General features: G+C 41.1%; 1 protein-coding gene across 1 annotated transcript; it reads right to left on the bottom strand.

The window, feature by feature from the left end:
* Window positions 1-29: 29 nt before the first annotated feature.
* On the bottom strand, window positions 30-24,007 carry rorb (RAR-related orphan receptor B). Its single transcript, XM_067605607.1, has 10 exons — window positions 23,685-24,007; window positions 8,554-8,639; window positions 8,262-8,403; window positions 7,489-7,920; window positions 6,841-6,962; window positions 6,255-6,387; window positions 5,959-6,066; window positions 5,627-5,737; window positions 5,237-5,349; window positions 30-5,001 (listed from the first exon to the last, which is right to left on the bottom strand). Exons 1-10 carry the CDS (start codon window positions 23,689-23,691, stop codon window positions 4,837-4,839), a joined length of 1,419 nt encoding a protein of 472 aa, XP_067461708.1. The 5' UTR covers window positions 23,692-24,007; the 3' UTR covers window positions 30-4,836.
* Window positions 24,008-26,810: the final 2,803 nt, after the last annotated feature.

The raw sequence follows: 26,810 nt of genomic DNA on the forward strand, positions 1-26,810 counted from the left end.
GTGTGAGACAGAAAAACGAGGCAGAAATGCACCCATAAAATGTCTTTTATTTTGTTTTCTTCCCACAACAAAATGTCTACAAAAGCGATAAAATATAGAATTTAACAAAAATCACTTCAGACCTTCACATTGTATATACATCTCAAAGGAGGACTCGGTAAGGGCCCTGCATAGCTCTGAACTTCAACCCATTCTGATCCATCGCATGTAGATGTTTGCGGCTTTCTTAAATGCAAATGCATGCATGCACACGGACACACACTTATTTTCATTCTCATGTGAAAATGAAAACTGCTCACACAGTACGACTCGTGGATTGATAGTAGAGTCAGAGTTCAGAGTCCAGCAGAGTCCCCTCTCACCAAATGAAAAAAGCATAAAATGTAAAAACGGTTTGTCAGTGTAATCAAATACACATGTTCCTTGGAGTTCCCCTTTTTGATTGGTTTCTCAAGTAAACTCACACAGTAAAGCATCTACGCCCCACTCTGCCAATCCTTCCTCTCCTCACTAGCTATGGCACTTTGAAAACAAAAAAAAAGTTTCTTTCTTTTTTTTTTTTTTTTTTTTTTTTTTTGTAGTTTTTGTTTTGTTAGTCCTGTGTAAAAGAGGTTCTGTAGCCCGAGTACCTTTTAGATTTTCGGTTACAGATTGCTACATTTTGTTTTATTTGCTCTTGCTGGGACGCAAAGACATTCTAAACAATAAATTAACAATTTTCAACACTACTTCAATTGCACGCATGTGTAATGCATCAAGAACGTTTACAAAGCATTGGTAGAGCAAACATTATCTCACTCTCACTGTTTCTCTCTCTCTCTCTCTCTCTCACACACACACACACACACACACTCACATGCACACACACACACACGCTCACACAGGTTTTCTCAGGAAAGGGAGAAGGAGGTTTGGGGTGGAGTGTATTTGACTAAGTGTAGGAAATGCATTTCAAACCAAGTGTATTAAAAATGTCTGCGCAGATTTGTCGGAGCCATCACATAGAATGACGACTGCTTTTATTGTGCGCTCTGCGATGTCAGTCTGTGTTGATGGAGTGGTAAAGGCGCATGATGCGTTCAGCCCCTCACACTGAACAGGCTACTCCATAACATTCAGAATAGATTACCCTCCCCACATCGTTCCCTCCCCCCGCCCCCGCCGCAGGTTAAGGGTCTCTGATCCGGTTCAATAAGGCCAGTTCAGAAAGGGCTGTTCACTGACTGGTTAAACCAATTCACACATTCAAAGGTTACGAAAAAAAAACATTTCCATTTGAACAACATATTTGACTATATAAATTGACTGTGTATAAATAAGAGCATTTTATTTAAAAAGTCTTTCAGATTGTGAAAAAAAATTAGCTTTGAACTGACTGAATTGATGTGGAATTCACCCTAAACCCATCGCCCACCCTGCCAATAATCCCTCCCGCGAAACCCACAATATCATGAGAAGAGAAAACACAAATAAGCCCCAAATGTTTCATTGCAATGAAACGTCATGCAAATAGAACAGAACAACAATAGGCTAATAGTAATAGAAGAATAGTAGTCATAATAAGAACAATAATAATAGTAAATAGTAATAAAATAAAAAATAATCTTACAATGCAAACATGACAGTAGTAAATGCCTCCAGTTCTTATTGCTACAGTATCTTACTTACAGTGTTGCGTTGCCACTCGTTCTTGCCAGCACATCCCCTCTCACAACCCCATCCCACCCCTCTGTTTCACAGTCTAACAAGGGAAAATAAAAAACATCACACACAAAAACTTCATTTTCAGAGTTGGAATTCACTGTCCCAGGGGTGTTGTGATGGCGCTTGATTCACAGCTTACTAGTGGACTTCCCGCACTGTCCCAAAAGCAGCAAAATAAGTAGTAAACATGAGTGTACAGTGGTGACAAGAGCACACTGATATAGAGTATATATATATTTTTTGTTCTTGTGCTACGTAATAATGCTTGTCATATAGTCTGGGCACTAAAGAGATTTGGACAGTGAATTCATGCTCTATACACACATACATACACACAGACACACACTTATCAAAGCCTTGTCTGGGCAGATTCCATTGCCAGCATACGTTGGCGGCGTATGCCGTTTTTATCTCAAAAAGTAATTCTTTTATAATTACATTTTTGTAAATTTGCAAAAATATTAAATGCAAAGTCAGAAAAAGAGCTGCTCCCTGAGAGATGCTGTGTAGTGCATCAAGCCTTAATGAGCAAGTGATTGTCTTAAAGAGTCACTGGCCTCTGATCTGGGGTAGGGTCAGGGGTCGAAAACAAGGATCCTGGGCTTTGAAGGAACCTGTGAATTGATCGCTGAGAGGCAGCAGTGAACAGACTTGGATGTAGAGCAGAGCACTAATTTGATTTGATGCTCATTCCTGTGCTGTCAACATAGTTTTGTTCACCACATGGAGAAAACATGTATGTTAGGATGAAAATGTAAACTGAAAAGTGTTTTTAATGTTAATGAATGCATAACTAGTCCGTGTCCATGCATAAGGGAAGTTGAAGATTTGGCCACCGTGTAATGTGCATTTGCATTCAGATGTCAGAAAATGTTACAGATGTCTTCAGTTTTTGTGCATAAATAACAGGAGTTCACTAATATAATCATAGTAATTAAATCTGAGGTAAACGTCTAAGTGATGTCCCTCTCCAGTAAACTGTAAGACCACACATGCTCATGTCTATTTAATGTTGTGGTCATTGTCCAGTATATTGGGCAAACACCAAATCAGTAAAACTGACATTTTGTCAAACAAGTATTAAGGTAACAAGCTGATTAATGTTGTATTTTTTCTAGTGTGTAAAGTGTTATTTTGGTAAATAGCTCATTTTTAAAGGAAGCTCTTCAGATGTACTTTAAGATTTGTCAAAACTCAAATCATAGATCTCTTTACAAAAATAATGCATACAGAGCACCCAGTGGCTGAATGCAGAAATGCATAAAACTGTTAAGACCTGTGCATCCTTTCATAATGTTGCCTCACCACAAAAGGCAGTGATACCGTAATAAGCAGAATCCGACATGCTCAGATGAAATGAATGCCCAGTAAAAGCAGTATGATTTTACACAGTGGCCAAATGCTAATCAACATAACATAAGGGTAGGAAAAACATCACAAAATTCTCTCTGTAATACTAATAAATATGTAATGACTAACAAAAAACAAAAAAGTGATTGTCTATCACAGTTTTCCTGTATGAATTGTTAATGTAATATTGCAGTTTTTACACGTTGTTAAAGATCTTTTTTTTTTCTTCACATCTGGAAATCAGTGCTCTGTGTATGTCCTAACCCCAGATCATATCGTGTCACATTAGAAACACTGCAGAGTCTGTGGCGGAATGAGTGCCATCTGTAGAGATGATTAACAGAGATCAAGAGTCAATTATAGTGCATTCTAGTTAAAATTGCTACCCTGTTCTGAACAGCTGAAAATAGGAAAGGAGAGGGTTAAGATCAGAAAGGCAGTGTGAAAGTTATTGCTCTCTAGAGAAAAAGGGTCCTTCATATTCACAGCCCAGAGTGATTGACATCCATGGACTGGATTGTGCAAATAGTGATGTGAGGGATGAGGGCATACAGCACTCATACAGGTCTTTGAAGATTGGAAAGTTGTAAGTTAAATTCAAGTTTGTTTTCAGTTGTCATCTTTTTGGTGGAATTTCCATCCACTTGATCCACTTATGTCTGCCGAAATGTCAAGGCCCTAATACATAAGGAATAAGGGGCTGGGTGAAGGGAATTTGGGAAGAGGTTGGGTTTATTGTGAGGTCCTAGTTTCTGATTGTTGTTTCTGGTTGATTGTTCGAAAGCAGTCCAGCTTTTATTGGACATCATTATTGCAGCGACAAAAAAATGATTAATAGGACGGCAAATCTGCCCAATTCTTTTTCTTGCAAAATAGAATATTTATGTATACATCTTCACCTTGAAAAGTAGTAGCCATTATTTTCTTTTAAAATCCTTCATATGATCTCTTTACATTTCTATAAGTTCTCATCAGAAGGATGCAATACCTTCTTTACATATGAACAAAATCCAGACAAGGCTTCTATATTATCAACAAACCCGAATCGACTCCCGGTTTTACCCAATATTCTTTTACAAGTCTCAACTTTACAAATTCTGTACACAAGAAACTATCAAATAAAATAAAAACACATAGACAAGGTATAGTCAGCCGCAGTGGACTGCTGTATATTTAAATTAGGACTAACTTATTTTAACAGAACAAGAAGTAATACTGGAATCCGCTCTGCACTAGAAGAATATCTACAATAGCTTCACTAAATCCACAGTTCCCTCCCCCATCCAGCTTCTTCAACTTCACAATTTCATCATGTGAAAAAAAAAAAAAAAACAAACAAACAAAAAGATTTTTTCAAAGTTAAAACAAATTAACTTACCCATTTTTTTTTTAAGATTGACAGCTTAAAATTGTTCCTAGATTTTTTTTTTTTAAAGTCTGTACATTTCTGGTCAGTCAGTTCAGTTCAGGAGACAGGAGGAAGCCCCGCTCAGGTTGTGGCTTGGGGGCGCGTTTCATTTATATATACATTCTTCAGACTGTATCGGTGAACAGGATGGGATAAGTGCTGGACATTCCTAGTATTGTTGGCGGTAACTGTAAGTTTCTGGCAGATGACTCCTCACCCCCCAGCCTGAAAGGAGGTCAGGGGAGCTCTGGAGTATGTGGTTGCCATGACGATGACATAGTAGACACCACCACTGTCATCTTGTCAGACGCTGCGGTTGTCTTATTTTCTTGGTCCTCCACTGACTCTGTTTGTTGCAGTGGGACCACAGGCAGTCACTTGGGCATGGCCATGGCAGAGTTGGGGTCGGGGTTGAAGAGTTCTTTGTAGAGCGGAGGGAAGAGGACGTTGACTGTTTCTGGGTGGAGCTGCTGGAAGGCCTGAAGCTCCTCGGTGTGGAGCGTACACAGGGCTGACAACGTTGGGATACGGCTGATCAGCTGCCAGACAAGAGGAAAAAAAAACAGTCAAGGACAAAGAAATTTAGACTGATGAACAGAGAAGGAAAATATTAGATGTTTTTGAAGAGTTGAGCTTCTGATATTTCATTTCTCAACCTCTCCTTGAAACCAGAAGCTGCTGTCTGCGTTTGACTTGTCTAAGGATTCATGTAAGAGGACAGTGCCTCAGAGGCTGCCTTGGCATGACTCATCTCACTACAAAGCCTTGGCCTACCTTAGCCAATGCATCTTCGTCCATGTGGTTCTTCTGCATAATGTGCTGCAGAGCAAAGTAGATCTTCTCCTGGAGCTTCTGGACTTTCCGGGGCTCCATTAGCCACGGCCGATCTGAGAAGGAAAAATAAAAGAGAAGTGTTTATTTTTGAATGCTAACAGTTTTGAGTTGACATATGTTGATTGGAGAGCTGTGGCTCAGAGGCTCTGATGTGCATGGACTTAATTACTTGCACTGTGTTGATTTTCATATTGCGAGAGCTAAATTAACACTGATGATGAGGCTGCGTAAAACAGACAAATGTAAACAGAGTGACTATCTTGTTTTGCTTACTACTAAGTGCAAGCATTGCTTCTTTTATTATAGTAAAATTAGGGGATGTTCACCGACCTGTGGAAATTAGTACAGCTGCCGAGAACAGAGCGATCTCCTCCTCTGTCAGCTGCAGTGAACACAAACTCTTGGCAAAGTCAAACACTGCACTCACTAAGTCATCACAACCTTGGAGGGAAACAGAGAAGAGGACAGGGAAGGGCAGAAAAAAAAAAGAGATTTTCATTATACTTATTCTGGTCATGTATGCACAGAGGAGCAAAAATACCTCACAGGGTAGAGGATTTTTTCATTTGAGTTTTTGCATTTTTCCCCCTTTTCTTTCAATTTCGATTGGCCTTTTTTCCTAATTTACACCAAGATGAAATGCATAGGTAGTAATGTCTTACCTAGAGCTTTGAACATCTGCATGCCTCCGTACTTCCCTTCAAAGAGTACAGTGTTGTTGAGAGGGTTGAATGCCCTGCACATCCTTACCAAGACTACCTCCAAACAACCTGGAGGAACCATGGAGAGAGATTGGTTTGAGCCTGACAGTGATTTTGAGGCTGATATATTGAGAAACAGGCAAACAGAAGAATATGAAGCCACATAAGTTTTTCTTCCTTGAGCTACATTGTCTGACCTGTGTCAAGACAGACAGGCAGGCCCTGGTCACCCTGGATTCACAGTCCATTTGACTCACCTGACTTGAGCAGGAGGATCTGGTCATTCTGGCACAGTTCCATGAACCCTGAGATGCGCTTGGCGAACTCCACCACGTACTGGATTGCATGGGTGATCTGAATGGCACACTGCTGCCACAGCACGTCCCGGGGCTGAAACCAAACACATTCAGTTTAGGGTCATATGTGCTTACGCTGCATCCCTGTATTCATGTGACTAAATGAAATGAAATATCTTGCTGTTCTTCTCTCATAAATGTATTCTACAATTGTTATTGCTATGACTACAACTGCCTGTGTTTAAGAGAGGGTGGGGAAGGGATAAGGTGAACTGAATTTTAATTTCCACTGGTGAGAGAGCCATTTTCTCATTCCCAAGTATGTCCACAAATTGCATTTGTCTGTTCCATCATTTCTCATTGTACACGTCCTGATTAAAAATCATCTCAAAGCACTGCACATTAATGGCCAATAATGTACTAAACACAGAAGTATAATGTAAGTAATAATGAATACAGCAGGAGTAGCTGAAAACTACACAGGACATCTAAAATCTAATGTTTTCACATCTAACACATGAGGATGGTGTCACAACATGAATCTCACCTTGCTCTGGTACATCTTGACCTCTTCATAAGAGTGTGTCTGCCAGGCTAGCTGCTGCAGCTCCTCTGTTGTGTACTGACATGTCTCCAGGTGGGACTTGATGATATTCTGAGCAATACGGTCTGGAGGAGGGGATTGTTTGTATTTATTCATTTGTTCCTTGTCATACAGTATGTTCATGCATTTATTACTTCATTTATACATTTGATACAGTGGTGTTTGGTATGTGTAAATGTACATCAAGCAGGGCTGCAGTGTACCAAAAAAGGTACATGTGTTCTGCACATAATACTGTAGATACTATGGTTCCTATGTGTTAAAAACTATTTTGAAAAAGAGAAAAAAGCAACTTAAGGGTTTTTTTCTTTGCTACGCATGTACTGCTTAAGTTGACATTTCCTCGGATTTGTGTTAAGTTCTTAATTGTAAATTGTGCTAACAGCCTGAGCTGTACATACAGTAATATGACACCTTGTCAGCTAGCTGTGTAAGCCTGTCTGATCTGTTCTGCACTCAGATTAGCACTCTGACTCACACTTTCTACCAGGACAACTTTGTGGATAACTGTTGTTTTATGCAGATTTTGAATGATGAACCAGTATTCTGCCTCTGTCTTTCAAATGGAACAAAATGTGATGCGGTCTTTACCCAGCTCTCCCATGCTGACGTTACTGGGTCCCAGCTGACTGTCCTGGTAGCCTCCATAGCTGAACAGGTTGGGTACTGGCGTCAAGTCATACACTGGCTCCTGCTTAATGTGCTTCATGCCCGACATGTCTAAACCCGACTGGTCTGGAGACGGCTGGGTGGAATCCATCCCGTAGTATCCTCCTGGGACCCCAGCTCCGTTACCATGGCCACCCTTGGGCAGCTCAATGACGTGACCATTGGCGTAGGTGCCCCCAATCTCATGGTTAAGGGTGGACAGTCCGTTGGTTAAGCTGGATGAGTAAACACGTGCTAGAGCTTCTGCTTCACCTGTCTGCTGCTGCCGCTGCTCCTGCAGTCGCGCCTGGTGCTTCTGGACCTCTGCATACAGACTGTCACGCTGCTTCTTGGACATACGGCCAAACTTTACCGCTGGCAAAATAATGGAGAGACAACATTTTTAAAACAACATAAAACTACCGTTGTCCTTTAGCTCCTCCATGTAGCATAAAGCAGTTAAAAGTAGTATCATTAAGCATTTAAAATCTTCTTTTTGGAGAATATTCCACAAAGCTTTAGTATAAAAATCAGCATTTTGAAGTCAGAAAAACAGTGCATGTGATCCTATAGCTCTCCCATATGTACAGTTATGCATACTTATAGGATCTGCATGTATCTGTGTGTACACTCATGCACCAAACATGATAAAACATGATGATCATTTCTCTTTACAGATATAGATATACAGTAGGTATTGATATTCTGGGCCTCACCATCTCTGGACATTCCTAGGGCGAGACATTTCTGCAGGCGGCAGTGTTGGCAGCGGTTGCGGTTTGTTCTGTCGATGAGGCAGTTCCTCTGGCGGGGGCAGGAGTAGGATGCATTGTTCTGCTGACTCCGTCTGAAGAAACCCTGGTTACACGTCAACAGAGAGCGTGAATACAGACTTACAGGTATCCGTAGAGCACAGAATGTGCATGAGTGCACAATTTCTGAGCAAAACAAACCAAACATTCAAAGTGTTCATATTAGATTAATATGAAACAATTTATGAAGTCTCACCTTACATCCCTCGCATGTTATGACTCCATAGTGGATACCTGATGATTTGTCTCCGCAGATTTTGCATGGTATAACTTCGATTTGGGCTGCAAGCAAAAACAGAGGAAAGAAAAAATGTGTGTTACAAAAGTGAGGTGAAGGAAAACACATTTGACAGGACACAAACTTTTGTTTTCCAATGTAGAACCCCAGATTCAGTCACCTCACTTTAACTGATTTTTAGATCTCAGTTGGTGGGCTAATTTGAGGTTTAAAAAAAACAGCACGTAACCTGGTTGGCTGTAGGACCTGATTGAGGTTACAGTGTGTGTGTGTGTGTGCACGCACGGTATGTGTGCGATTTAAGAGAACAACTTCACAAGGGCACCGTGACATCTGGACATTCAGTATGTCTTTGTAGGAGTTTTTCTAATGACTGGGACGTGGAGGACTGCATACGTGCACACACATATACACATAAGTGACAAGACAGCATTAATTGTGTGTGTGGGGGTTCCTGAAGGAGAGACCCCTGCAGGTTCGAAAGGTTGCCCATAATGAGAAAACAGGTTACATCACTGAAGGACCACACTTTCTCTTTGACTCTCACTTTCTCTCTCTCTCTCACACACACACACACACTCACACACTACAACCTTTCTAGTGATGCTTTCGGTATTTAGCTTTTTGTTAATCCACAAATTTACTAATTTAACTACTTTGCATTTACTTCAAAATGTTACTCACTGTGTATAGGCAGCTCCATGAAGAGTCACAACCAAAGGCACAGAATATGAGCAACAGAAACTATTTCAGTGTAACACACAGAAGCACCTGTCGCTGGTGTCTTTGAACATATTATCCATAGTGTATGAAAAGAGAAAGCCGCAGTTCCTGATAAGAGATATGGGATCGATGTAGAGGTAGGCAGGTATGTCTGCTGAGACGGCACACTCCATAAAGAGATTAGACCGCCTATCTAATCCTAAATTATTTCCCGACGAGCTGGTTCTGCTGAGCAGTGGCTTAGCCACAGCTGAAATAGCCATTCAACATTAATCTCCTTGCATAGTCCCACATGTAGGAAGTTCTGCAAGTTTTATTAACTTTCCAAGAAGTTCGTCAATAGACAAAGTCAACATCCTGAATGGAAAATACAAGTTTATTAGTTGTTTATTACACATTTGCATGAATTTTGCCTAATTGATCCCCCTAACAAACTATATATGACTTGCACTGTGCAACTGCAGTTTGTGCTTCATAGTTGTGTATTTGCAGAGAGCGCTCGGGCCTGAGTTGTGTTTGCGTGTGTGTTCCTGTATGCATGTCTGAATATTTCTTGAGTGTATGTGTGTGCACACCGAAGTGTATTTGAATCTGGTTATTTCTTGTGCATTTGTGCAACTGTATAAGTATGTGCAGATAATATGAGTTATCTATAAGTGTGTATATGTATATACAGTATATATATATACATATATGTTCCTAAACTCAATGTCTTTGGAGGAATGAGTGTGCAGTATATATAATTGGATAATCCCATATGAGGATCAATGGAGACAGTTCTGTCTGTGTAAGCAGCAGGTACAGACAGTGACTGCTATCCATACACTGAATACCCTACCTGCACCTTAGGGAGTTTAACTGCTTCACGCTAGAAATATCTTTAAATATCTGCTATAACACACACAGATACTCGCAGCTGGTCTGCCAATGCCAGCTGATTCATGTGAGCTGTGCTGTATTCTCATTACATAGACATGACGTAAACCTTTTTCAGGGACACTGCTGGACAGCACAGGTTATTCATACTGGAGAGGAGAAGTGAGAATATAGAAATAGTGATGGAACTGTGACAGAAACAATGAATTTTATGGAGCCACAAAGTAACTCCCTCACATAGCCATTCATTTGTTCTTCCTTTCATTAATTCACTTGCCTATTTGCCTCCTAGTGGCCAACAGGAGGCATGAAAATGTCTACAGACTATAACCTCACTACCAGTCTATGCAGTTGGACTATGTACTGTGTGACTATGCCTATGATTTCATGCAGCGTTATCTTTATGGTTGTCGTTCAAGATGTGAATGATCCCTTTATTTGTCTCTTGTCATGTGATAATTTACATATAGTCCCTCAAACCCAACAATAGATCATTGTGTCCCATCACAGTTGATTGTCTGTGAATGAATGACCTATGGTTGGGGTGCCGTTATGACACACACTCTTTGACTGCACGCTAAAGGTAGCATAGCTCACGCTGCGACTTCTGGTGCAGCTCAAGACATGACCCATTTCCACCGATTCCTACCCAACTAGCTCCAAACTGGGTCAGAGCAGAGTACTGGACTGGGACGACACACACAGACAACACATACAGTACACAGAGCTGTCAATGAACGTGGTCTGCAACATGCTATTTATAGTCTGTAAAACAGGTCAGTTGTGGCCGGGACGCGGCTGTTATCAACAGACCACATATGAGCAGTAAACAGAAGACAGGACAACAGTGCATCAGCAATGAGTCTTATCTGTTTCATTCTCTGCTCTTCGCAATCCTCTTACTTTTTGCTGTTGTAACTGTTTATCACGTACTTTATGTTCAGCCCACACTTGCCTCTGTGATGTGGATATACATACTTATTATTTCTGTAGATTTTTAGAAAAGGTTCTTTGCAGTTTTTCTACCTCAGAGGAGTGAGTGTTTACTGTTTCTCTCCAGTGATTACAGTGTATCTTCTCAGCATTTCTTTTTACCCCATGGGAGATTGTACTCTTCTTTGTATCGCATAATTATGCCCAAAGGAGCATGGGCGTGTGGGCATGTGCATTGTTTTAGTGCGCGTTTGTGTTTCAGAGAGGGTTTGAGCGAGTGTTTCAAAAATAAAGAAATTTACGTATGTGTACATGTCTATGTGTGTGTGTGTGTGTGTGAATGTGTGTGTGTGTGTGTGGGTGTGTGCATTGTTGAGTGTGTGTGTGTGTATGCTCATTGCCAGCGGGGACTGTCAGGTAGGATATAGGGAGACGGTCATGACAGCATTGCCGTTGCCAGGGTGACCACCCACTCTCTGCACTCTCGTCTGGCTGTCACAGCGATGATGTGCTAGGCTGTCACACTCTTAAAGGAAGTGATGTCATCGGTGTATCATCGCTGTTTGTCCTGTCGTGCTCTCTCACCAGCGGAGGCTTTGTGAATTGTTTACCAAAGGACTCCCACTACCTCATCCAGTCAACAATACACGTTTGCAGCTGCCTTGTTACATTTCAGCGGCAGTGGTGGATTATGGTAGAATTAAGACGTTTTATGTGCTGGGTGTATAGAGGAATCTGTGTTCTTATTGTTTTTCGAAGTTAGGACGTATGATGATGCATTTTGGGTATTTAATTTCATGGTTTCACATTGCAGAAGCAAACTTATAGTTTAAAAGCTTCAGTGAAAGTGAATTTCTAAAATAGAGTAAAACTTCTCTCTTGATAGGCATCCATTTCCAAATAAAACCTCAGTGCACAAAAAAAAACAGCCAGTCATTTCTCTTTTATTGGGAGACTATTTTGCTCCTAGCTACATGCCTTTCACAGAGGTGGGCGGGACTTCTCTCCAACCTGAGGTGACCCAGTCCGAGCTGAGTGACTGACAGCGTCCTTAGCCAGCGGGAGAGTGAGCGTTATCCTGAGGTTGTTATGTAAGAGCGGGAGTGCAACGCTGGCGATTCCTCAGCTAAGAGGAGGATCAGGCCCGCACACAATCTCATGAGAGAGAAAAAGATAGATAGATCTCAGGAAGAACAAGGCAAAGATAGCTGTTGTAGTGCGCTCTACAGTGAGCGTTTGCACACGTGCACGTGTGTGTGGCTGGTTGTGGCCATGAGGGCTGTATTGCGCTGGCACGTGTGTTATGATAATTGATTTTTAATGAAGTGAGGATCTCCTGTGTATTTCCTGGGCTGGCCCTCTCTCTAAATAGAGTCCTAATTATCTACATTGCACTGCAGAAAAAAAAAGCAGCAGCCTAGCACCGATATCTTAGCAATACTTCATCTAAAGCACATAAGTAGCTCACACTCAGGGTTATGAGTACCTTTAAGAGTTATGAACAAACATGCACACACACACACACAGTGACATGACTGTTTCAAAGGGCAGTTTCCATATACTGATAATGTAACAGCAAATTAAGTCCACTAGGTGTTGCTATACATGTTTAGTTTCTATGTGTGTGCTTCTGTGTGCCGCCGATGTATGTGTGTTTCCAAAAGAGGCAGACTGGACATGCATGTTTCATTTATTCAGCCTGCAGGATTGATCTACAACAGAAAGAAAAGACCAAAAGCAACACACAAACACACACACACACATACACTGACAGAAAATATCATGCAGTAACAATAACATGGCTACAGTTGAGGTTGGTGCTGTAGAGTCACAGCTTATGGAACATTTGAAATCACTTTCTATCATAACTTTTGCCAATGTAAGGCACTTCAGAAATGCAAACACAACTCCTACTGTATTCCCATGGGTTGATTTGTTGGGGATGGATGTGGGTGGTATCTCCACTTCATTAAAAATATGCATAGCTTCTTCTCGGTTAACTAGATATCTTCTGGGAAAATGAAGGAGATCAGCACTTTACCCCCCACCCTCCTTGTTAAATTTGAACAACGCTGGCGCCGGCCTTAGATGTCTATACACTGTGAATTATGCTATCACTGTTCGCCATTCACTCCACTTCAGACTTTTTCATTTGTCTCTGAGTGTTCCTCCGCGCTGTAAGTGGCTGTGTGACTCAGAAATCATTTCAGTTTCTGTATTTCATGATCTATTTCCATCTCTCAGCGTAACTCTGTCTTCCTTGTCTCATAGAGCTTTAGCAGAGGAACAAGAGTTTTTTTTTTTTCTTCTTCCCCCTGCCAATGATGAAAAACACTGAGAAAACTTTTGGTGATGTGATCGCTGGGTGGATTAACACACACAGCTGGGAATAGCGTACAGCGGTGCTGCTTGGGTTATCTCCCCTGTGTCTCCTGTCATGTTTTCACATCATACTGTCCCATTAAAATCAATGAAACGTTGCCACTGCATATGGATTCAAACGGACTTGTGCTATGTGCTGTCTTACTTTTCTCTGTTTCCTTTCTGTTTGTACTGTCTGAAACATCTAAAAAACACATTGAAGAGTGGTGGACTATCTGCTCTCCTTAAAATAAATAAAGTGCATTTCAGTCACTTTTATCTACCTTCTATACTGTACGTCTTCTTCACTTCTCTTTACCGTAGTTCCTATTGTCATCACTACAACTGACCGCTGTGCATCTATAACTGTATAAGGTTTGCAATTTTTTAATTCTAGTGCCAATAATGTACCAATACCAATTTTTTTCAATACTTTAATTTGAGGAATATAAATGTTTTTTTTACAAATCCCTTTTTTCATTTAACAAAAGAGGCCAAACTTCTCACATGTTAAATGTTAACTAATCATAAGCAGCCATATGCAAACATTTCCTTTATAAAATTCAGTCTAAAATGGTAAAAACTATTATTTAAAACAGTTAAAATCTGACAATACTAATATTCTGATGCTGCATTCGATGCTAACTTTCTCTACCTGACAAATTTAGTTTGCACAAAACAATATAGAGATTTGATATCTGGCCCAAATGTATGTGCATTACATTGGATTTGCTGCTTAAAAATTCTTATACTTTGTTTGAAATGTTCTGATTGATATTGTCACCGCTGTCCAATCAGTTGCTTTTCTTCTGTGAATTTAGTAGCAGCTTAAACAGCAATGATGAACTGAAAGCCAGCGGTTATCATCCCTGACTAAAACGTCCACGTCTGATCTTATCGCTAAACATGACACTGACATACTAATATGACCCCTCCTCAGTAATATAACGTGATACAGTCCTGTACCGGTTCTGTCTTTGTTTGTTTGTACAGTCTGCTGTGCTGTGTGTAATAGTAATAATCATAATGCCATACAGCGGGCCTATCTCCCCTCCCCCATCTCCATCCCTCACCGCCAAGCATGTCTTTGTCCACTCTGTAATATAGATAGTCACACTGTTGCTGCATGAGCATACATGTTACTACCCCCAACCTCTGCTTTTCCCATCAGTCTATCATCATCGACCCCCCTCCCACACTTTACCAACGCTACTGTCCTCTCTCTGACACACACACACACACACACACACATACAAACAGTCAGAAAAACAGTCTATCTTGCCCTCCCCCCATGCTGTATGTCAGAGGGCATGAGCTTGTCCAGCTTGCCATGCGGCCCCAAAGCACTCTGGGTAATTGCTCACATAGCAGGTCTGGGATCAGCTGCGGTTTGCTCATAGAATATTGTGCTGCGGCATGATTGGACACCATGGAGAGGGAACAGAAGGGGGCCGCTGGCTGTCATCCAGTGCATCGATTCACATGCACAGGCACACACACACACACACACATGCGACACGTTCAGACATGCTTGAATGCATACATTACTGCAAACTGCTTTTTGAAAAAGCAGACTTTACAGTATGATTTCTATGCCTTGCCCCCTCTCCCCCTGACACACACACACACACACACACACACACACACACACACAGTCTCCCACCCAGTGCAGCATGTGTCCTCAGATGGATAAGAGGAGAAGGAGGCGTGGGAAAAAATCCACAGGGTAAACCCAAACCCTGCCTGAACACATATACACACACACACACACACACACACATAGAGTCTGCCCATCTGCCTCCTCAGATCTGCCTCTCATGGTCACTGTACACACACACGTACACACAGGCATACACTCACACTCCAACCCCCTAGGTGACCTGTAGGACCCTGACGGCCTTTGACCTTTCTTTAAGGACTGAGAGAGTGCATCAGAGTGGAAGGAAAGAGCCCAAGTGTGAGAGGTCTGCATCTGGTCATTACCATCCTGAAATCAGCCATGAGAATGCACACACACACTGAAGTGCTGAAACAAACACACACACGCACACAGCTCTCTCTTATACGTCTCTTCCCCACTGTCATGCCATTACTCTCACGTTAACAGAGATGCATGTGTGCACTCTCAGCTGTTGAAACACACACTGTGACGTTCATATTTTGTTTGGGTGAAGGAAATCGATGCACAGAAGAATATGTTTACATACACACATACACTCTGAGATCCTGTTGTTTCCTTCACGAAGTGAGAAAATAACGTTTTGTTGGCGTCGGCCATGTCCACATCCTCCCTTAACCTTACGCTCCTCCTCCTATGGTGTTTCACTTGAGCTTAATTGTAGATGACAGTGTGTGTGTTTGTGTGTGTGCGTGTGTGTGTGTGTGTCTTTGAGGGGGAAGGGAGAGGAAAGGTGGCTACCCCAGCGAGGCATAAAGAGAGTAGAGAGAGAAATAGAAAGAGAGGGACATCCATGGAGAGACAGAAAATTGCTTTCAGTTCTTACATAAGGTGTGGAGAAATTTGCCCTCAGTTTTGTTAAGAGTCACATCCTTAATAGTGATAGTCGCTGGCCAGTCAGATAAAATCAGGGAACAGGAACATCAACATAAGTGAGGCTGAATGGACTTTAAAGCATTAATGAAGAGAGCAGCACTTAGTGTGAATAGCTGGCAGAATTAAATCACTGAGAGAGGGATGGAAACAGCTTCTGTGCGAACGCTTGTTTCAAACTCACTAACAAAACACTGATTGCCTTTAAATCTGATGGGAAGTTGCTGAAATTATTTATGATAAACAGTACATGTCTGTATAGATTTGTGTGTGCAGGCGTGAAAAGTGCAGTTTTGGGGAGCGATGGAAAGAAACTAAGTACATTTACTCAAGTCCTTTACTTATGTGCAATTTTGAGGTACTTTACTAAAGTAGTCCCACTTTGTGCTACTTATACTTCTACTCTACTACATTTCAGTCAAGTTTTGTACTTGACTATTATTTCATTATTATTTCTATCGGCTCCACTACATTTACATGAAAGCTACAGTTACTAGTAAAGGTTACTTTGAAGATAAACATTTTACACACAAAACTAAAGATTAAACTTCCCAACAGTATATAAAACAGTTAAAATTATTGCCAATTAATAATTTTCCAATTATATAATATATATATATATAATATATGTCTGACAGGGGCCAGTCTGCATAATGAGTGACTTTATTTTTGACCTGAAGTACATTTTGCTGATAATACTTCTGTACTTTTACTTACTTACTTTTTTCAACTGATAATTTTGATTTGCATGATACAGCCAAATAACTGCTTGTAACTTACCTTACTGCCAGCCATTTAAGCATGCAAAACAAAGTCTTTATGTTGTAATACTAATTTCTTACTCTTTCAGAAGTAAATGTTACAGTGATACACCCGTCCTTTAATTGTAATGGAGTATTTTTACACTATGTTACTACTACTTGAGTTCTTCCAACACTGGTTGTGGGTTTATGTATTGCTTTGAGTGAAAGAAGGCGTCTGCTCGAGAGTGAATGCAAACATATGAACGTGTTCCCGTTCGAGCTGATGTACGTTTCAAACGGTTCGAATGTATTTGTGTCTGTCTGTTTAAGCGAGTGTGTGAGCATGCATGCATGTGAGTGAGTATATGTGTGTGTCCTCTCCCAGGGATGGCCGCTAATAGCTCGCCTCGGGCAACAATTTAACTCAGCCTAACAAGGTTCTCCCCAAAGTGGCCCCAGGGGCATCTCTCACAGAGGCAAATTGATCACAAAGACTACCATACAGCTCGGCTCAGCCCAGCCAGCTCTGCTCTTCACCTGCTCTCTCTCTCTCTCTCTCTCTCTCTCTCTCTCTCTCTAGTGGAATGATTTAACAGAATGCGTTATGAACATTAAATCTGAGTCGAGACAGCAAAAGCAGCAGACGCCCTGGTTTCATAATTGCATTCTCTTTGTGAGTGACAGGAGACCTCATGTCAACAGCCGCCGCTTTACGACACACACGAGTCAGCACACACTCACGGGTTTAAAGAGGTAACTCAAGTTTGGACACAGAGTGAAAGAGAGAGAGGGGTGTGGAGAGAAAGAAACATAGACCTAATAAGAGTCTCTTCAATGGGATTACAAGTACTAAAACAGGCTAATCTTTGTCATTAAGAAAAGATGCAGAAGGCTAAGTCATATTATAGGCTTATTGTTGCTAGTACGTGCTATGCACCTGCCAACACTGAACACCATCACAGAGAAAAAGCATTTAGCAACATGCTCTCAGATGTCATGTAGCTGATACACATGAAGTATCTGTTTTGTACATGTATTTTAAGACAAATGCTGCAAGACGAGTTACAGCCTACTTTTAAGTGACAGTGTTTGTTTTTTTTATATAATTCAAATTTGCAGATGCATGATTTTCACTATGTATTAGTATAAAGTAGAGGCTGGAATATTACACCGACACACACCTACAGTATATGGACTAATCTGCTTTGAGTGTTAGCTAAAGTCTACTTGGTGGTTTGCGAGTATGGACTTTGGATACTACTATTACGGGGCCCGGCGTTATTCATTTCTAAGGGCAGCTACAGTATGCGAGTGTAATCTGAAGACAGGATAGTTGTGTGATCTCCTACTGTGTGTGTGTGTCTGTGTGTGTGTGTGTGTGTACAGATGTGTCACCGCAATTTACTGTTTTATCCTCTTTTCTGTTCTCCCTTACTTTTGCACATAGGCACACAGTCTCTCTGCTCAAGCACTCGTTCACACACATGCACGATTGCACTATTATATAACTCTTAAGTCTCTCCTTTACTTGCTCTCTTTTCTTATCTCACTCACTCATTCTTTCACTCACATTCTTCCCTCTCTCCTTTTTCTGTTTATCTCCTTCTCTTAACCACTCCACTTTAACTTGAATTTGCCATTTATTCACCTCGCAGATTCTCAAATCAGTTCTCCACCCTCAAATAGATACACAAAAAAAAAAAGTCCAGAAAAGGAAATGATCTCACTCCTAAAGCGACTGAAATGAAGGAGAAAACAATATTCTTAGAAATAAAAACCTAATGTAAATAAATGTCCTATCATGTTTTTGTTTTGTTTTGCTTCTGATAGAATCTGATTAACTGTCCAAAGTGCTATTATCTCCTGCATTAATTCAATAGCAGCTCTTCTACTTGACAAGTGCTCTTGAAACCAGAGTTGACAAGAGCAGGTGAACATGATCTCTGACTTTGGACTATCAAACACTGCACTTAACATCTCTCTCCACAAAAATCTGCATCTGTGCCTGTGCATGTGAAGCATCTGTAGGTCTGGATATGAGCGTTGTATTATTATTTTTTTTTTTTTGCTATCTCTGTTCATATGTTAGATTCTGTGTTTAATGAGCGCAGTCAGCCTCTTCCCCCGGTTTTTACTTCAATGTAAATCGGAGGAAAATGTGAATATTGAATATCATTGTACCTCCATTGAGACATGCTGCCTTCATGGATGAGTAAAACTGACAAAACAGAAGGAGCTGTCAGAGGACTCTATGACTTCAAGGCAGATTTAGAATTTAGGAGTGGTTCAGGCTGAAATCCCTCCCGGCTAAGATAAAGTGGAGACACAAACCGAAGCGTGCCGTATAGCCCACGCTTTGTGTGTATAAAGATTAAAAAAGAGAAAGAGAGAGAGAATTGACTGAGGAAAAAAACTGTTCGCTTCGACTCCCCCAGACAGCCGCAGAGGGATAAAACCAACATGGAGAGCACGCTGAGCACATGCTAAACAAACACGGGCTATGATAGCGGCTCAGTGCGACCACAGGACCGCCATCCAGGCCACACACACACACACACACACACACACACACACACACACTCAGCATGGCGGGATGTTTTTAGTTAGACGCCTTTAAAAAAGGTCAGGCAGACACACGGGGTGAAGAGAAGACTGCGGGTATCTGTCAGACAGGTGTACAGACTGTGGGAAGTGAGTCCTGAATGTAAGCTTGTGTGTGTGTGTGTGTGTGTGTGTGTGTGTGTGTGTGTGTGTGTTGCAACACCACTCTAGCGGTACCTCAGTCAGTCAGTAGGGCTGTGTTGAGGGATTAACAGTGTGGCCTGCATGGGCTTGGGGTAATCTCTCCTCTCTTCTTACATAACACTGGGCCATTAGTCAGCACAAACACACAATAAACAACACAATCAACAACACCAAGACCAACAACACATGCCCTTATAACGCTGCAAACCACAGATTCACTGGGGCAAGGTGCCCGCTATTGTGAGCAAAAACTAATGCTATGGTTACAATGGAAAAGGGTGATTTGGTGACAAAAGCTGAGAGCTAACCTGCTGTTTCTGACTGAGGATGGTGCTACTGGCTCCCAGTTAGGCTCCTTCATTACTCAGTATGAAGTATGTCAGTTCATATTCTGGTGTAGTTGTTCATTATTGGTGCTTTTAGCCAACTTTTGGTTATGCAATATACTGTAGAGACTCCCTTTTCATGTTTTTCATCATCTATTTGGACACAAATGTAACACTTTATACATCTTTAATATAAAATTAATACAAAAAAATACATTTTGGATCAAGCATTACAACAGCAAGACATACTGATAATAAATGAACTTAAAAACAGTTAGAAGTGCTGCCTGTAGAGCTCTTTCTGAAAGGTGACTGACTTTTAACGTTATAGTTAAAGTAATGCCATCTAAATTATGTGCCATAGATTTAGCTACGTACCTAAACAGACTGCTTCCGTTGGCTTTGACAAAAAATTGATCCCGGGATGCTTTAGAATCGGACAAATCAATGCTCACACAAGCCTCCAAAGCAAAGCAGGATGGGACTAATTCTATTGGCATGAGGCCGTCATGCGTAGTATTGGAGCTGTTTCTGCGTGTGTGTGTGTGTGTTGTCAGTAAAGCTCTCAGCGTTTGTGTGTGAGCACAGGCAAGGGAGTATATAGACTACTGTAGGTAAATAAAGTTTTCAACAGGAGTGGTTGTCACCATCGCCTCGGATTCCAGGCTTATTTTGTCAGTAGCTCTTTTGACACAGCTTGTCATCACCTTACTAGTTTGTTGCTCTCCCTCTCTGTCATCCTATCCTTTCCCATGGTGAAGGAGTGTGGGAAATTGTGATTGACACATATCGCTAACCGAGGAGATCAAATGGCGCTGTGAGCTCCCTCCTCCTCCTCTCTTCCTCCCTCCATCTCTGAACTCTTTGACCTGTCTGAGCTGGCTACATCTATGTGGTGTAAAAGCTCTTCGGCTTACTAGTAATACAAAGCATACAGGCTAATGGAGACTAGTATAAGGGTCCCTGTGAAAATAGGAAACTATTGACATACAAAATACATATCTGCCTTATGTTTGTGGTGATATGGATGCATGTGTTTGTTGGTGTGTTAACACATTTGGTTGTCATCATCTCAGTAGAAGCATTGAGCTCATATTGATTAGGACTAAATGCAACATTTGGTGGGAGGGGGATAATGTTTTGGATGCCTAAACTTTGTTTTCTGTTCGCAAAGTATATTTTTTTCAGACTCATTTATGACATTCAGTTGCCGTGATTAATATTATTGATCAACTGAAGTAAATTATCAAACTAGATTCATGCCATGTCATAATTTTGTAATATTTTTGTTCTGTTTTGCCCATTTATGGCTGTTTATTTTGACGGGATATTTACTGACAGTAAAAAATTTGCCGTCGCTAAAACTTTTTACCACTACAAAGATTTATTTTATTATGTAACTTCTTTGTTGGGTTTTTTGAAGAACACTATTCATGGCAATGTACCATCATGTTACTGTTGAAAATACAGAAATAATTATCCTGTTTACAACATCCTTCACAGCCATATTGGAAAAAAAGCAACAACACAATGCTCCATTTTCTGAGATGCAGAAAAGGACCTGATGATATTATTCTGTCAGTTATTTCTCTGGCTTTTCCTAGCCGGCTGATGGGGTGACATCATCTTCGGTCAGGGCTTCAGGAGTTGTGGCTATTGTTAAATGATAATTACCACAGCTCATGAGGGGCCTCTATTTTTTATAACCTTGTGGTTGTGAGCACATTTCTATGTAAGGGCAGCCGAGACTCCGCGCACACACACACACACACACATACACACACAGGTTGAGAGTGGGGGCCGCGCGGCCCACACTGATTTAATTCTATCTGACAAAACCCTTTGGGGCGTGCAGAGGGAGAGAGGAAGATGGAGAGAGGGAGAAAGAGAGAGAGAGACATGGAGAAAGAGGGGTGAGAGAGACGCTTCAGGGGCCTCTTCTGCCAACCCCGGCTACAAAGTGGAAGCTGGAGCTTTCTGGATACCCCCCAAAGCCTCCCATGCACGAGAGTGGTCGCGAGGCCCATTAAAATGTGGATAAAATACAAGGTGCATGACAGAAGAGTTTGCCATGGTATAACATAGAGAGAGAGAGAGGGAGAGAGAGAGAGAGAGAGAGAGAGAGAGAGAGAGGTGGGGGGGAGTTTGGCCTTCTCATGTTTTTTCTTGCCCAAGGTTTGATGGCCTGAAGCTGAGGTAGCAGAAAGCTTTATATGACATTCAAATACAAAAACATTACAGAAAAACAGACATACAGGCAGACAGACAGACAGATAGATAGATAGATAGATAGATAGATAGATAGATAGATAGATAGATAGATAGATAGATAGATAGCCACATGTCAGAATATGTATTTCATGTATGAATTTGATGAAAATTAAGTCACTAACTCATCAAAACAGAATTGCTGGATACGATTATTATTATATATCCTTATAATGAATAAATCAGGTCAATAACAGAGTTTGCTAAATTATAATAATGAACAATCATTTATGTTTAGACATAATCAGAACTCAATATCACTTCTATAAAACTAAACATCGACTAAACACAACATACAACATGGCCACAGTCCGGTTTAAAAAGTCAGTGAATGTGTGTCTTATTTATTTTTAAATGCAAGCTGCATATTGATTTTATATTATTCATTTAACACAAATTTATAGTGCCGCGCATTTAAATGGTTTATGTGAAGTTTCGACTGTCTGGATATTACATGTGGGACATTTTCTTACAGTTTCTTCTCTCTTTTTCTTCCAACGTGCAACTAACATTCAGACATCCTTGTGAATTAGTTTGGTCGTTTCAAATGTCAAACAGGGACAGCGGAGGTTCACCCGGTTTAAAACAGATTCATTTATAAATTGGAGTTCAAGATCATCCATGTTGCGTCAGCGGTAATTGCACAACGTCAAGAACAGTAAATAAAACAAAACCCAAAACACGAAGCTGGTAATAATTAAAGTGCACATATTTAAACATTAATGTTCCACTTATAAGCTGCAAATAATAATTCATGACAAACGAAAAAAACGCATAAATTACACTTAAATTGAATTTACACATAACTGCAAGGAAAGGCTTAGTGAGAGTGGAATGAGCTATGTTAACCTCTCTGTGTGTGTGTGTGTATGTGTGTGTGTGTGTGTGTGTGTGTGTGTGTTTGTGTGCTCAGGACGACATTGACGTTGAATTTCAACATCGCCGGCGCGGTGCAGAGCGTGAAGTAAATGGGTTAGTAGAGCGCGTGAAAAGTAGCCCTGAAACATTCAATAAAGTTTTATCTCCCAAAACCCAAAACAATATTGATAAAGTTTTATTTTTGCACACCGTCTCATCTGGTGACAGCCTATCTGCAATTTAAATTGGCTTGTGGAGTGACGCTCAAATGGTTAAAGCCTTAATCAAAATATCATGCGCCACTTTTAATTTCACTGACTCCAGTGGCTTTACGCATGAATTTGCAGAACTGTAGGCTACTGTAGGCCCTATTCCACATACACACACAAGCACACTCAGACTCAAAACACACACACACACACACACACACGCAGAGAGATCAAAATAAACTTTTCATATATTTATCCTATAGTTTAAGGTGGCAAATAAGGCAGCAAAAAATCCAACCATAAGCCTTCAGTCCGGCGGTGGTAAAGTGACAAAAACAGCTTTGCAGCTAAAAAGAAATCTCCCAGAATAAACTTTCAAGGCCAAATCTGGGATAAAATCTGGCGTGCTGTGTGTGTCTGCATGTGTGTGTGTGTGTTTAGCGGGATGAAGCTTGGGGAAAGTGCGGCGGTGTTGGGAGCAGTGGGATGGTCTTACCTCGCATGGTGTTGGCGTTGCTGGAGCTGGTGCTGAGGCTCGCTTCCCAAAGCAGCAGTCATGAAGAAACAAACATAAACACTTAAAAAAGGGGGGGCGTCGCTGGGGCAAGATCCTCGGTTAAAAATAACAACAACGAAAAGAGTGTTGATGATCTGCGTCGACGTCCACTGGCTGCCCTGAGTGGAGGCGTCTCTGCGCTAAAAGCATCCCAGACCTGGGCGCAGGGAGGCGGGCTGAGGTCGGTCGGTGCGTCGGTCGTTGCGCTCTGGTCGTGTGGTCGCTTTTCTCATGACATCTGCGCTCTCACCTCTATGGGAGGGTTTCACTGTTTTCTGACTGGGCTGAGGGAGGGAAGAGCGTATAGGAGAGGCTTTACCCGGCGGCCCGGATTGGACTGGAGCACTTTCCGCTCCTCCCACTCTCTCCTGCTCAGCCTCCAGCCTGGAGCCTACATACACACTCACACTCACACACAGCCTGAGCGCACTCTGCTGCTATAGTACACAGACAGCACAAAGTTTTTTAATGTCACCTTCCACATTTAATCAACCCCTTGCAATTTAGACTGTTTTCATACATGCACAAGAAAAAAAGTCCATCTTTAATCTGCTGTCATTTCCAGGAATATATTCAAATCTAACATTCTGCCTAGTATGAAGAGATCATTCATCCTTCTTTGGTCCCAATGTTTTAAAGACATTTCCTAGAATCATGTGGCAATATGGGTTTTTTTCTAAAAAAAAAAAAAAAAAAAAGGCAAAAATGATAACATTAATGAGAAAATGAAACTTGAATCAATTTATTTAAGCCAAACATCAGTGAGTAGAAGTGAAATAGATAAGAGACGTTGATTAGTTTCAGAGAGAAAAGACTTTTAAAACAGGACTGTACTTGTTTTTATGAGTTCAGGTGATTTTATTCAGTGTGCATGAGGTGGTTCTCATGCTTAAGTGAAAAACTGATGATAAATTGTAAAAATGTTTCAAAATGCTGATGAAAGAGCACAACTACTAACCGTAAAGACTTCAGAGTGATACTGACAAACGATGATAAAGCACCGGAGATGAAAAGTCACTGTTGAGCACCACAGACTCTATAATACAAGTACAAAATAGTAAAATTGGAAAAATAGATTTTTAAATTATATATCAGAGCATTAAAGATGCATGTATTTTACTACTTGTCAAAATGTAATTAAAATACTATTAAAAGTGATATTTACTTGGTGTAATACTTTACAGCATGTAAGTACAGTGTGTCTGTGTTGTAACATGGTCAGTTTTAACATGAAAACTATGAACCATACAGTAAATATATGCCTGAATTATAAAACTGGACACTTTGTCACCACAATAATTGATTATCCTCTTTACAGCAACATGACTCATTTAAAACAATCATAAAAACTCAACATTTGTCCTATAGAGGTTAATAGATCTTATGTCACAGAAAGAAGAGCAGCTCGGATGACACGACATGTCTCAGGTGTCTTCAGGATGACTTTCAGGGTGGGGTCCCTCTCTCCTTCCTCTGAGAAACTCTGAAATACTGACCTGGAAAATGAAAGAGCAGGTTCATGTTAGACCACTATACTGTACAATGAATGACCCAGTGTAGGCTGCATGTATGATCAAAACTTCAACCTATACTGTACTCATAAGTTCAAATCATGAAGATTGATAATTGTTTTTTATAATGAATTTTAAAAGCTTATTTTAGATATATCATATCTTTAAATATGACAGTGTTCCTAGTTTGGTTTGCTATAGTTTGGTGTGCAGTGCATGAACCAAAAGTGGTTTATCAACTAACAATGCAGCCCAAGAGAGACAACATTGTGGTTTTTTTAGCCTTTTTTGTTAGAATTTTCAAGCCTTCAAACATTTTATTATGTTTTTATTTGATAATTACTAGCAGCAGATTTAAAAAATTCTGCATACTGTGGTGACTATATGGATGAACCCTGACTGACTGATCCAAACAGGAAACCCCACCAGGTCTTCCTTGACCCTGGACCGACTCCTGACGACCTCTGGTAATATGCTCTGTGAAATATCCACAAAATGTAAAAACTGATCATGTCATGAATGTGCAGAAATGAATGTTTGTCCTCTCAGTGCTGAAAAGAGACATTCCTGTCACACATGGTTAGCGTCACGGCCAGCGTTCAGCGTCTGTCATTAGAGTGGTTTTCTAAGAGATAACACTGTCGGAGCTTCTGTCAGTCTGAGCGAGGTAGGAGAGAGGCAGGTGTGGTTGAGAGGCACTTTCACCCCCGGTCTCTTAGCCTCTTTAGCTGTGGCCCAAGGAGGGAGAGAGACACACACACACACACACAGAAACAGAGAGAGAAACTGCCCCGAGCACATCTCCACTGACCTACATTTTATCTGTCGCTTTTTTCCACTCTTCCTTTTTTTTCATCTTTTATTTCTCCTGTACCAACAGCTCCATAATTGTGATGTAATGACCAAAGCAAGCGTGATAAAATCCCAGACTGGTCAGGATGAAACTCTCTTGAAGACAGGCAGACAGAAGAAAGAGAAACAGAAAAGAAGAGACAGTGAAAGACAGACAGGGAGGGGGGGTGAGATGAAGAAGAGGGGGGTAGTTAGCTCTTCAAAATACAATAAAGGTTCTATCCCATTTTGTCAAAGCAATAAAATGTCTCCTTATATGATCCGTGTGCTGCATGGACTTCAATCCATCTGAGGGCTGGGGACTCCATTAAGAAGGATTACCCATCATTGCCAACTATTCACTGTTCTCCCAAAGCCACAGATATAGCAGAGAACAGACTTAAAACATGACCAAATATGTGCGTCGTCTGCTGAGCGAGGATGGAAATTTGATTTGTGTTTGTATTTGATGAGATATACTGGAGTGTAGGAAGCTCTGTCCATATGGTGGTAAAGAGGGAGGAAGGGAGCAGGAGAAGCAGACCGGGCCATGCCTAAGGGCTGAACTTGGAGAGGGAGAGAGCAGCACTCTGCACAGAGATGGGATCTCAGGTCCTTCTGCCTTTATGTTCCACTGTCTGTTTCTATTGGCTGCCTGCATCTCCGTCTGTCTGTTTTTCTGTCTACCTGTCTGGCTGACAGTCCTCCTGCCTTGAAGCTCATC

This window comes from Thunnus thynnus, chromosome 2, assembly GCF_963924715.1.
Source record: "Thunnus thynnus chromosome 2, fThuThy2.1, whole genome shotgun sequence".
Taxonomy (NCBI): domain Eukaryota; kingdom Metazoa; phylum Chordata; class Actinopteri; order Scombriformes; family Scombridae; genus Thunnus; species Thunnus thynnus.

Bases quoted from the DNA above. Each gene is read 5' to 3' on its own strand.
- rorb (XM_067605607.1), bottom strand. The intron at 7,921-8,261 runs GTGAGGCCCAGA...TTATTTTGCCAG, and splicing joins CCTAGGAATGTCCAGAGATG to CGGTAAAGTTTGGCCGTATG. The intron at 6,067-6,254 runs GTGAGTCAAATG...TGGTTCCTCCAG, and splicing joins GATCCTCCTGCTCAAGTCAG to GTTGTTTGGAGGTAGTCTTG.